A 14,463-nucleotide genomic window follows, 5' to 3' on the forward strand; every position below is an offset into this window, starting at 1 on the left:
TATTTGCTATCTTAAATGATTTTATAAACGATTCAAACATAGAGGGGAAAATTTGCATCGGAATATGCATCGTTCAATGGAAGATCCCAAAGTATACTGGCACTTGTGAAACAATCTCCACAGTGTTTCTGGACACATTGCATGATCCACAGAGAAGTTCTGGCTTCCAGAGAAATGAGTCCTGGTCTGAATATTGTGCTAATGATGGTTATAACCACAGTAAATATATAAAAATGAGACCCCTAAAATCAAGAATCTTTTCTACACTTTGTAAAGACATGGGTGCAGTACATTCAGCGTTACTATTTTATTGAGGCAAGATGGTTATCAGGTGGGAAATTTTTGCAAAATGTTTATGAATTAAGAGATGAAATCGCCATTTTTCTAGAAGAGGAAAACTGACTGGAAGCCCAGAAGTTTCGAGATGATTTATTTGTGATAGGATTGAGCTACTTGGTCAACATATTTGATGTTGACCTATTTAATACTTTATATATATTTAATACCTTGTCTCTTCAGCTCCAAGGAGCAATTACACATATGTTGGATACAAGTGATAAAGTTAATGCTTTTTGTAGAAAATTGGAATTGAGCAGAAATTTAAAGCAAAAACCTAATAATTTTTGCAAATGTGGATGAATATGTTAAAACACAAGACTGAAGAACAACATGTGAAAGTTGTTTTTCTAACCATTGAAAATCATTTAGCCATGCTGGCAAACAATTTTAAAAAGTATTTTCTTGCTGACGACAACTTGGTAGCAACCTACGAGCGGGTTAGGGATCCATTTCAAAATACTCCCGAAGGGATCTCAACTGCCAAAGAAAAAATCTTTATGGTAAGTGGCAAAATCAAGACAATTTAGTATTAAATCACTCTTTGAATTTTGGGCAGGGGTGAATAATGAGTTTTCTGCACTGAAAACAAGAGCATTTTGTATACTATTACCATTTTCAACTTCCTACCTTTACGAAACTGGATTTTCTACAGTGATTGCTTTGAAGACAAAATATAGATCTCAGCTTAATATAGAAAAAGAACTTGGAGCATTTCTAATATTAAACCATACTTCGAAAAACCTTGCTCTGCAAGGCAGGCCCAAGGAAATCACCAATAATTATTAAACTTGCTTTTGATTTAGTATTTATAAGTTAATACATTGTGTAGTACTGATGCAATCCTATTTTTAAGAGTTTTATATCTGAAAATGTGTATGCTTTTTTTGCTTTTCTTTCAGTAAATTAATAAATTTGTTTAATAATATTTTCTTTTCTATACGTTCATGCCCCCCATTTATTGTTGTTCCCCTAAGGGGGCGCAATCCACAGGTTTAGGAACACTGACCTACATTTTTTTACATTGATCGTGTTCCACTGGAGTTTTAGTTGTGAAATAATCACAGGCAATAAGGAAGATACTGAGAACTTTCATTCAGTCATCCTTCACAAAGTATTTATCAATTCTAATTATGTGTGATTAGTGAAGTGTCACTTGAAGGTAGTATGACAGAATGTAAGTGGTTAAAACCACTAAAACCCAATTAAATATTGCTGTGAAAATCAATAGTGTTTTAGTTTTTATGACTATGAAGAAGTTATCTTTTTTTTTATTCGTACTCGAATCAAGAAAAAGTTGGCTACCGTTTTTTGGGACGAAAAGGGAGTCATATTGGTTGATTTAGTGAAACGTGGATCAACATTTATAGCCGGCGTGTACTGCGAAATGCTCACTAAACTGAGACCTGGAAGATAGACGATGCGGGGAAACTGTCATCCGGCGTAATACTACTTCACGATAACGCGCTGCCTTATCCAAGAAGATTCAAGATTTTCATTGGGAACCTATTGACCACCTCCTTATAGTACTAACCTTGCACCTAGCTACTACTTCCTCTTCTGGCATTTGATAAAGTGGCTTGGTGGACAACGGTTTGAAAACGACAATGAACTCAAGGCTGCCGTTGTGAACTGGTTCAATTGCTAGATGGTGAACTTATACAAAGAGGTTAAAGAAACTGGTGCAGCATTACGAAAAGTGCTTAGAACTGAATGGTGATTATGTGGGAAATTAAGTAGATATGTTGTAAACTAAAACTAAGTATAAACCTTTTCTTACGAGTTAATTTTTTTTCAATGACCAAACGGCCCTTACTTTATGATTATGCCTCGTATCAGCTTCCACATTCTCTGAATTTCTAAAAATCTGTTTGTTGAATTTCTATTAAGTATTTGAAAAAAAAGTTTAAATCCTAAAAATACATTCAGTATTACTAAAAAGCAATGAATTAGAAAAAAATATAAATATATATATATATATATATTTTTTTTTTTGCCTTCAGTCATTTGACTGGTTTTATGAAGCTCTCCAAGATTCCTAATCTAATGCTAATCGTCGTTTCATTTCGGTATAGCCCCTACGTCCTACATCCCTAACAATTTGTTTTACATATTTCAAATCTTGCCTGCCTGCACAATTAATTTACCTGTCCTTCCAACATTAAAGCGACTATTCCAGGATGCCTTAATATGTGGCTTATAAGTCTGTAGTTTCGTTTAATTATATTTTTCCAAATGCTTTGTTCTTCATCAATTTGTTGCAACACCTCTTCATTTCTCGCTTTATCCACCCATCTGATTTTTAACATTCTTCTATAGCACCACATTTCAAAAGCTTCTAATCTTTTCTTCTCTGGTACTCCGATCGTCCAAGTTTCACTTCCATATAAAGCTATGCTCCAAACATATACATTCAAAAATCTTTTTCTGATGTTTAAATCAATTTTTGATGTAAACAAATTATATTTCTGACTGAAGGCTCGTTTCGCCTGTGCTATTCGGCATTTTATATCGCTCCTACTTCGTCCACCTTTAGTAATTCTACTTCCCAAATAACAAAATTCTTCTACCTCCATAATCCTTTCTCCTCCTATTTTCACATTCAGTGTTCCATCTTTGTTATTTCTACTACATTTCATTACTTTCATTTTGTTCTTGTTTATTTTCATGAGGTAGTTCTTGCGTAGGACTTCATCCATGCCGTTCACTGTTTCTTCTAAATCTTTTTTAGAATTACTGTATCATCAGCAAATCGTAGCATCTTTATCTTTTCACCTTGTACTGTTACTCCGGATTTAAAATGTTCTTTAAGATCAGTAACTGCTAGTTCTATGTAAAGATTAAAAAGTAACAGGGTTAGGGAACATCCTTGTTGGACTCCCTTTCTTATTATGACTTCTTTCTTATGTTCAATTATTACTGTTGCTGTTAGTTTTTGTAAATGTTTACAATTGTTCTTCTGTCTCTGTATTTGAACTCTAATTTTTTTAAAACGCTGAATATTTTATTCCAGTCTACGTTATCAAATGCCTTTTGTAGGTCTATAAATACCAAGTATGTTGGTTTGTTTTTCTTTAATCTGATCCCAAAAATTGCTTCCCTTGCCCCTATACTTTTCCTGAAACCAAATTAGTCTTCTCCTAACACTTCTTCCACTCTCCTGTCAATTCTTCTGTACAGAATTGTAGTTAAGAGTTTTGATGCATGGATAATTAAGCTTATTGTTCTGTATTCTTCACATTTATCTGCTCTTGCTTTCTTTGATATCATGACTATTACACTCTTTTTCAAGTCTGATGGAACTTCCCCTTTTTTGTAAATATTACACACTAATTTGTATAATCTATCAATTGCTTCCTCACCTGCACAGCACAGTAATTCTACAGGTATTTTGTCTATTCCAGGAGCCTTTCTGCCATTCAAATTTTTTAATGCTGTCTTTAATTCAGATCTCAGTATTGTTTCTCTACTCTCATCCTCTTTGACTTCCTCATCCTCCCCTATAACACCATTTCCTACATATAACTTTTCAATATATTCCAGTCACCTATTGACTTTGCCTTTTGTATTATAAATCGGTGTACCATCTTTGTTAACACATTATTAGATTTTAATTTATATACCCCAAAATTTTCCTGAAAAACATTTCTTGACTTTCCATCTATTTTACCAATGTTTTATATATATATATATATATATATAAGAGAGAGAGAGAGAGAGATAATCACAGTGACATTCTATTTTCCTGTAGTATTAGAAATATGTTCATATAGAAAATCCAGAATAAGATAATGCAAATAAAGAAAAAATCTTTCTTTCACTAAATTAATCAGCTTAAGCTCTCAAGTATTTTCTTATGTTAACCAGACTTTGAAGATGATTCAGTATAAATCTTAGATAACTGCTCTGTAGAAATTTATACAGATATTAATTAATGTAGTCGTATTTTACAAGACATTTTAATTTTTCAAACCTGTGAGTCTAAAATCTGAACACAGACTATTACTTTTCTGTTTCCCTCAAATCAAATAAAAAAATTCCCTACTTTGATTCATAAAGATTGTTAGATTGATGTTAAATATTAGCAGTATGATTCCATATTTTATCTTGTTTCAAGCATGCGCCCCCTTACTTGTCACATAAATTTTTGTTTGGTATATGTATGCAAAAACAAAAAGTTAAACATGTGGTTCCTGTAAATTAAAAATTATGTCTTTTACCTACTTATTGTAAACTACATATGTAATTCTTAATTTGTAATTTATTTTTGGATTATGAATAACTGATTTTCAACTTTTTTTGTGTGGGTCTCTTAATTTATGCATATTTTTTATTAAAAAAAAAAAAACTGAAAATTATTATTTTTTACTGATTTTAACATTATATATTTCATGTGTGTTTTTTTCTTTTTCATGAGTTTTTTTATTAGCCTTTCATTTTGTCTCATTTCTTTTAAACTAGTAGTGGAGATTGATTAAATTCAGATCCTATATAATTATGATTTTTTGTTTAACATTTCAGGCAGTAATAACTATTCTGATTGTTCATTCCTTATGATTTAAAAAATAAAATATCCTGTGATTGTCTTGAATCGTGTTTTACTATTAGAATTTATAAATCTTTTTAACACTGAATCACAGATTTTCGTGAATTCTATGTTTACAATAAAGAAGGGTGCTAGTTCCAATCTTAGATGAAACAACCAGAAATCATTGTGTGATGCCAGCCCTCTGTTTGAGTAGACAGTAGTTAAACTGGAAAGTAAGTAATCAGTCATTAGTAACACATGGAAAGTGCCATTTCTGTAAAATTGTTCCTGATGTTTATTGCATTCACACAGTTTCAATTTGTTAGTTTGAATATGACATGGTTTTTGAGGAATGAAAAATGATGTATAATATTTATGTGACTGGAGTTTGTGTTTGATGTTCTACATGCATGTTGTTTTTATTAAAAGTCAGGTCTGTAATAATTTTGATAAGAATAGCCAGTCTCTTTTACCATGATTGCTTTGGGAATAGAGTTTTAGGATAGTTGATACTGTAAGATTACAAAGAAAATTATGTTTTTAAATCTGAACAAAATGTAAGTTACATTGCCATTATTAAACAACTAAATGCAGGTCATTTAATTACCAGGAAAAAGGTAATATTGTTTACTATGTTGTATATTGTTTGTTAGTTTACTTTATGGAATGCCACGAGGATTTTACCAATCTTAAAATGCTTAAGTGATATTTTGTTATACTGTTTTTGTTTTTTTTTTTCAGATCAAAAATTAATCTAAAAGATGGAGATTATGTTACAAGTGATTTTAGCAGTTATTATGTTCCTTTTTACATTTGCTGCAATTACATTTCCTCTTGCACTTATAAAAAATTATGAGCGGATTGAAGATGAAAACAGAAAAATTAGGTAAAAAGATTTTCTTACATATTACCGAGTACCAAAGACTGCCAAAGTGAGGATTACTGTTACATTTAATTTTTTTTTTTAAATTTGGAACATGCTCTCATAAAATCTTTTAGCAGCTTTTGTGTGGTATAGCTCTTTTTCCATGAGTTGCAGCTAGAATCCCAAGCCCTTTCTATGTATGTGTTTTAGTGATACCTGTCTTGAAGTCCCTTGCAAAGGCAACTATAATAAAATTAAAATATGATTCAAATAGCATATTATATCTTGATTTGCTATTGAAACAAATACAGTATCTTATTATTGAACAAATGCAATTATATTATTTAATTATGATATTAAACAAATGCCATTTTTACTGCATTTGTTTAATTTCTTTTTTTTTGTTGTAAAATTCACAGTTTAAAAATATTCATGTTGTTTAAATTCATGGTTTTTGCATATTATATACACCATCTGCATGTTGTGTACACCTGTGTGTATAACATTTTGATTATTTTTGTGTGTTCAGTTTCTATGAAATTTGATTGTGTACTTATTAGCGAAAGTTCATTTTATTTTCTTGTAAATAATACTTACGGTTTTTTTATTTTTTTGTTGGCATGGATGAATCTGCAGTTTTATTTTTGTATACTCTTGAATCATGTTTTCACAGTAAAACAATATATAAAATTATAAATATATGTGCTTGAAAATGAAATGTGTGTGTCAACATCTTACAAAATGCAACACCACAACCCAAGGTGGAAACTATAATGCCGATGGGTGGATGGATCTACTTAGTGAGCCTCCAACGATGTCCACTGGGAACCTGGGTAAAACCAATTTTATTATGATGTAGCTGCAGTTTGTGTGCAGTCTGCGGAAGTGGTCTGTTATATCGCTGGTACTCATAGAACTGAATATCAATTCCACAAAAAATTCTTCAGTAGTTGTTGGTCCACCTGAAAAAACCAACAAACCTGGGAGTTACAAGAAACTTTGGCCAACATTGTCAGCTGAAGATATAGCTAGTGATGAGGAGACAAGAAATGTTACAGAGGCCCTGAAATTTTCCTGTGTAAGGTTTCTTGTGGTGAGATGCAGCGAGGTTGGTAGATCATTTGGTAAAGTTTCTCCCTTTCTAATAAATAACCTTGCGGATCTCTGAAATCTGTCCAAAAGTTCAGGAGTGGCACCCTTCTTACTGAAGTAAATAATGAGGAACATTGTCGAAAACTGCTAATCCTTAAATATACAAGAAAAGACAGAGTGGGAGCCCCATGGTGCTATGATTTGGCTGACATGGAGTTATCTGAAATTACAGATGAGTTATCACCGCAATCAATTATGTCAGTACAGAGGATTATGAGAAGGGAGAATGATAATGATGTACTAATATCCTTACTAATTCTAACCTTTTCAAATCTGACTGTTCCTGACAAGATAAAAGTAGGTTACCTCAGGATCCATATATATCTAACCCCAGTTGCAGGGTTTTGGCCACAACAAAGATGGTTGCACAAAAGAACAGGTTTGTGTGCGTTGCGGCTATATGATGACACTACAGGTGTTGAGATCAAAAAATGTGCAAATTGTAAAGGTCCACACTCAGCAAGATCTCAAGAAATGCCCCATTTACAAAGAAGAGAAAGATATTTTGAAGATCTGTAATGAACAGAATTTACCTTTCCTGTGACTTAATAGAAAATCTCTCAGCATAAGAAATCCCGTACAACTTAAAGTAAGTTCTCACGTAAAGTAAGTAAGTTCAGGCTCTCTTTTCAAACAATATACCAAAAGAGAAAGAATGCGGATCCTGCAAAGGACTGACTAAATTGGTAGAAGCATTATCGGACAAAGTGAATTCCTCATGGCTGCTGCTATAACATTAAGTACTGAAATCAGATAACTTCTGCTAGAAAGTCTGATAGTGGTTTGCTGAAAACTGCATCAAACAATCCACCACCAAAGAAAATTCCCACTGCACCAACAATGCAGCAAACTACCAAGATCCCTATGAAGGGATTTACTAAAACCTCATTGCCTGGTACAGTGTCTCCAGTCTCCCAGGCTTCCAAGTCCCCACCATCATATCAAGGAAACTTTGAGGATATGGAGGCCAATGAAGTGCCTGAAAGAGCAAAGCTTTTTAAAAGTTATCAATAACAAAAAGAAAAACTGGGTAGTATTTGATAAGTAAATTAGCATGCAGAGTTATTAAATATATAACAGGAAAAAGTTCTTTTTTGTGGCTACAAAGATTATTCAATGGAATGTTTGCAGTTTTCTTTCTCGCTGTGATGTTATTGAAATCCTAATAAAGGAAAAAAATCATTTAGTACTGTGTCTGCAGGAGACTCACCTCTGTCCCCCAGGATGCTGTGACATTTTTCAGATATGACTGCAAAAGATGTAACTATCAAACTGAGGGCAGAGGACTGAAGATGTGGCTGTTTTTCTGAAGGGAATCGTAATAGCCACCTGTGTTCCACTTTTGACAAACATGCCAGCAGTCACAGTAAAGATTTGTGCCATTCAAAATGAATTTCTGCAACTTCTACCTTTCTCAAAATTCTGAAATCAGTGAAGATGATTTGTCAGTCTGTTTTCACAGATTCCATTATTCTGCCTAAAAATTGGTGATTTCAATGCCTTACACTATTCTTGAGGCTCAACATCGTGTTCATCCCGAGGCACTATAGTTAATCGACTGAAGCAGAACTTAGATCTCTGCTTATTGAATGATGGAGTGTGCTTATTTTTATCAGCTCATTCAGGTACATTTGCATGCACCGATCTGTTCTTATGTTAAGCAACCCTGCTCCCACATCTTACTTGGTGCATTTCCAAAAACTTCTTTGGAAGTGATCATAGACCAGTTGTAATCTCAGTCAGTAATAGTGATTTTCCTCAGAGTCAGCCATGCAGATAGCTGGATCAGCAAGCAGACTGGATTGGGTACAAGGATTCCTTTGGCCAGTATAACAATAACAGTAATGCGATCCACCAACTTGCCAAGTTTTCACACAACATTCTTAATAATGCGAAATAATTCTTCCCTTTAACATCTGGAAAGTCAAGGTGTCCTGCTGTTTCTTGTTGGAATGAAGACTGCTTGCAAGCACTAAGAGATCAGCATAGGGTTTTATGTAATTTTAATCGAAGACTGACAACTGAATTGCTTTGCGCTTTCTGCAACACAAGGGTTGTTTGCTGTTGAGTGTTTTGGTATACTTAACGAAAATCTTGGCTGAATTATGTCAAATCCATTTCTTGGCAAACACCTTCAATTGTTATATGGTGAAAGGTTTGAACCTAGTGTGGATCGGTATATTCACTGCAGCCAATTGGACTGCAAAACAGCAGCGACATTGTTACTATTACATTTGATATGGCAAACACATTCTGAAGGTCATTCAGGATAGTTTCACTAACATCATTGTGCTGTCCTGGTTGTGAGATATAAGTTTCAGGTAGAAAATATCCTGTTGGTGATAGGAGACTCACAAATGAATTTAACATATGCTTTTCTTATAATGAGCTTAAGGTATGCCTTGAATAATTTTCGTGGCACTTCCCCTGGAAATGATAATATCAGGCTTAGTATTATCATACCTCCCAGGTACCACTACAACATTTTTTGTGTATCTATAATAGAATATTCTCTGACTAGTTGTTTCCAGATTCTTGCTCAGAAGCCCTGGAATCCCCATACTGAAACCTGGTAAAAGATAAATCATGTCCCACAAGTTATTGACCAATATCCTGTGTAAGGTAATTGAACGAATGGTAAACTGTGTAATGTGGTACCTTTAGAGAAATGTCGTAATTGCCTCTGAAAAATGTGGTTTTTGCCAGGATAGATCTATTGGTCACATAGTTGCCCTGGAAGCTGCTATTCAAAATGCCCTTTTTATTATTCCAATGCCTGGTTGCTGTATTTATTGATTTGTAAAAGGCGTATGACATGGCATGAAGACGAGGACTCTTAAATTCACTTCATGAATGGGGTATTCTCTCATTTATCAGGATTTTTCTCTATAATCTGTCCTTCCAAGTTGAAACTGTATCTGAAAGTTTCACACTAGAAAACTGAGTACCTGAGGGAAGTGTCCTTAGTGTTACTTTGTTTTCCATAGCCATATATAATATAACAAATTGCATGCATCAACCTGTTGTTGTTTATTTGTAGATGATTTTTGTATTTACATGGCATCTAGTACATTAGGTACAGGTGTGATGAGTCTGCTTCAAAAGACTATAACTGCTTAGAGTTGTGATGTATATCTACTGGATTCACCTTCTCCCAAGAAAAAACGTAGTATGTTTGCTTTTCCCCATTGAGGGAACAGGTTGATCCTCAATTGTATTTATATGGTAAACCAGTTGAGGCATGTAAGCAAGTTAGATGTCTAGGAATGCGGTTAAACCAACGACTAATGTGGCTAATACACATTTGAAGAGCAGAAGGTAAAATATCTAAAAATATTAGACATGCTGAGGGTTCTATCTAATACTTGTTGGAGAGCCGATCACATATATATATATATATGTTGCACTTCTACAGAGCTCTGGTCCATTCCTGCTTAGACTATGGCTGTGTAACTTATTCGATAGCACGGGCCACCACTGTAAAGATGCTTGATGCATTCTATCATTCATTCATCCCTCTTACCATGGGTGTGTCACTCAACCCCCATGATAAGTCTGCTGGTGGACGGCGGTAAGCCATTGTTTGGAATAGGTGGAAGCAAATGATATGCTCCTATCTGGCTCGGATTGAAGCGCAACCAACTCGTCCAACCTTTGATTCAGTATTCTCCAAGCAGCATGTTAATCGATACCAGGAACAGCCTAGATCTACTGCTGTGCTAGGCATCAGAGCTAAATGCCTTTTCTCAACTCTAAATATGCAATTATCTCTAATCATTACTATTGCTCCATGTTATAAGCCTTCTTGGCAGTCTTCTCTTGTTAATTACTGCTTTGATCTTTCTCAGTATAATAAAAAGGAACACAAATCCAGTTATTTTGCAAAACAAATTTTATAAAATTATAAATAGTCTGAATCCTGATTTACTTGATGTTTATACGGACGGCTTTAAAAATATTAATTGTGTTGGATGTGCTTTTGTGGTAAACAACAGAACATACATGTTGGCCTCCACAGCATCACGAATAATTTCTTTTCGAATATGTTTACTATTAATAAGGCTTTAAGTATAATTAGCCTGACATTTTGTCATGTATTCGTTTACTTGGATTCCATGAGTACCTTGCAGGTGATTAGTGATGTGTACTTCAGACACCTTGTTTGTTAGATTCAGTGTGATATTTAGCAAATGACTAGATGTAATACAGCAGTTTGCTTCTGAAGAGGGTAGTTCACAATGAATGACACAAGTGAATGGGATGCTACTATTAACAATAAACTTCATTCAGTTAAGCACAGTGTGTCTCCATGAAGCTCTTGATGCAGAAATATCCATGGAGAGGAAGTTATTATTTGCCGTTAATGAACAGAGCACACTAGGCTCAGTCATGGGCAACTACTGATGCAAACAGATACACACCCTATTGTGCTCACGGCAGCTGCCAACTAACAGTATTTCACATCCTTGTAGATTATATCTATTATATGGCATTGCATCGCCAGTTTAAACTAGAAACTGACATGCGATTTTATAAACAGACTGTCTTGGAATTTATAAAGCCCATGCATCTTGATTCAAGAATTTATTTATTTATACGGTCCTTGTCGACTATACAAAATTATGTTTGGCATATGCCAGATAGTAATTTTTATTCTTTAAATTTCTAATTTCTATCAGTGAAAACCATCACTGATACATTTTATTAATAAAAAATAAAAAAAACTTTTATATCCATCTTACCAGCATAATATATAATCATATATATATATATATATATATATAATCATATATCATATATGTACATGAATGGTTTCCTTCAATTAAATTTTATTCCACCAGAATTCACTATATTATTTTCAGTATACTGTTGACATTGTCATGACTGTATTCTCATTTTAATTTTTGACTTAATATAATATTTTTAATCTCCTGATGATGGTTTGAAAAAATATAGAAAGATCTTGAGAAAATACATTATTTTTTTTTTTTGGTAAGGTGGTTAAAAAGATTTTTTTAAATTATTTTTTATTATTAAAATATATCAGCGAAAACCATGTTTAAGAAATTTATTTGTACACATAACCAGATAAAAATGGTTTACAAATATTATTAAAAGTTAAAAATTAATAAAATTACAGCTAATAATAAATTCAGCAAAATATATAAAAAAGTAATATTACACCTAATTAATTAACATCCCAATTAAAAATTATAGTAAATCAGCTATTGTAACCAAAAATAAAGCCAAAATAATATGGATTAATAATGAAATAAAAAATGTATATAATAATAAACAAAAGATTAATTTTTATATGTACGAGGCATATTCATGTTTCACACATGCGGGGCCATCTATCGGCTATTTACGAAACCACTGCAGTTGTTTTAATTAAGAAGTCGTTTGTCTGCTGGTGAATGTAATATCTGCGACAATCGTTTCTCCCGCCTGATGTGATGTGGGCGCTCTCATTCGATTTTTGTGTGCAAAAGGATCTTCACCTGCTGAAATTCATCCGAAGTTGTACCTAGTGATGGATCTACAGCAATGAGTGAATGAAAGGTTAAACAATGGAGTCGAGACTTTAAAAATGGCTTCACAAATGTGCCTGATGAAGAGCGGAGTGGCAGACCCTGTATTCAGACCGACAAGGTCATTGAACAAATGAACCGAAAACTGTGATGTGATCGGCGATTGACGATTAGTGCTCTGGCTGATGAATTTCCGTATGATAGAGACACCTCTATTTACACGATTGTCACAGAAAAGCTCGAATATCAAAAATTGTGTGCAAAGGTGGGTACTGAAAATGCTCACCAACCAACACAAGAGTAAAGAATAATGTGCAGTGGACGAGTGTTTTTGGACAGCTATCGAAGAATGAGATGATTTGATTTGTTTCCCCACATTGTTATGGGCGACGAGACGTGGATATCCTACACCAACGCAGAATCGAAACAACAGTCAGTGCAGTGGCGCCATTTAAGTTCCCCAAAACCAAAAACGTTTAAGCAATCTCCGTATTCGAGTCAAAAAATGTTGGCTACCGTTATTTGCAACGAGAAGGACGACATTTTGGTTGATTTCGTGGAACGTGGATCAACAATTACAGCTGACGTATACTGCGAAACTCTCACCAAACTGAGACGTGCGATCCAAAATCGATGATGCGGGAAACTGTCATCCGGCATAATCCTTCTTCACAGCAACGCGCGTCCTCACACCATTGCCTTAACCAAGAAGATGATTCAAGATTTTCATTGGGAACCTTTTGACCACCCTCCTTATAGTCCGTACCTTGCACCTAGCAGCTACTTCCTCTACTTGCATTTGAAACAGTGGCTTGGTGTACTACGGTTTGAAAACGACGACGAACTCAAGGCTGCCGTTGTGAACTGGTTTAATTGCCAGGCGGCGAACTTCTATGCAGAGGGATTAAAGAAACTGGTGCAGCGTTACGAAAAGTGCTTAGAACTGAATGGCGATTATGTGGAAAAGTGAAGTAGATATGTAGTAAACTAAAACTGTAAGTGTAAACCTTTTCTTATGAGTTAATTTTATTTAATGACCAAACAGCCGTTACTTTAAGATTACGCCTCGTATTTAACATATTCTGATTTAATATATAAATTGGGTAATATTATATTAAATTAAATAATAAAAATTATAGATTTCAGAATTGCAAACGTGATGAAACATAAATATAATACATGAAAATTAAAATAAATAAATTAAAAGACATATAATAAAAGTAAAAGCACAGAGTTTAATAATATAAAATAAATAATCTAAACCTTACACATAAATTCAGAGATAAAGTGATAAACATGACACAATAAATTTCAAAGAGGAACTTAATATGATAACAAATTTATATACATATAATATTAAACATGATAATATAAAATACATAACAAAACAAACTATAATCGACACAAGATAATGTGTATAAAATCCATGAAAATGAAATGAAAGATAACCTAAGAAAGAATATAACAACTTTAATGAATAATACTAATAGTATTATTAAAAGGAAATCCACAAATAATGAACAATAAATTATATGAATTCTAAGGAAAAACAAAAATAAAGTTAATAATGAAGCACATGAAGCAAATAAGATAGATACACCCGTCATAATGTACATATAACATATAACTATGCAATTTGTAAATGATATTCTTATATTATATGAGGTCTGTAAATAATATGACACTGGTTCAGAAAAACATTTTATTTACAATCCTATTATACATGGACTCACCTTTGAAATAGTTCCATTGGGAAGCCATGCAACGCTTCAGACAGTTTTCCCACTCTTCATTGCAGTGTTGGAATTCAGAAACCGTAATGTCTTTCAGATTTCATTTTGTTTTTAGATTTTTATTGTTCCAAAATGGTGTTATTTGAGGTGTGTTTTTAAAGTTAGGAACAGGAAACAAGGACTCAAGTCAGGTGAATAAGGTGGTTGAGGAACTACAGGAATGTTTTTGTGTGCCAAAACCTCATTAATTTAGAGTGCAGTGTGACAAGGTGCATTATCATGACGCAGCATCCAGTTGTCTTTGATGGCTGGTCTCAC

General features: G+C 33.6%; 1 protein-coding gene across 5 annotated transcripts in view; it reads left to right on the forward strand.

The window, feature by feature from the left end:
• Positions 1–14,463, forward strand: part of LOC142324053 (zinc transporter ZIP2-like) — a 69,237-nt gene that overhangs the window by 18,132 nt on the left and 36,642 nt on the right. For 4 of the 5 annotated variants that reach the window (XM_075364681.1, XM_075364690.1, XM_075364672.1 and 1 more), the window contains exon 2: positions 5,606–5,750. In XM_075364681.1, coding sequence (XP_075220796.1) covers positions 5,626–5,750 — 125 coding nt within the window. In that variant the 5' untranslated portion in view covers positions 5,606–5,625. Of the gene's footprint in view, positions 1–5,605; positions 5,751–14,463 lie in introns of those variants that run through there. The other variant, XM_075364698.1, reaches the window with a different exon arrangement.

This window comes from Lycorma delicatula, chromosome 1, assembly GCF_047948215.1.
Source record: "Lycorma delicatula isolate Av1 chromosome 1, ASM4794821v1, whole genome shotgun sequence".
In the NCBI taxonomy this organism is placed as follows: domain Eukaryota; kingdom Metazoa; phylum Arthropoda; class Insecta; order Hemiptera; family Fulgoridae; genus Lycorma; species Lycorma delicatula.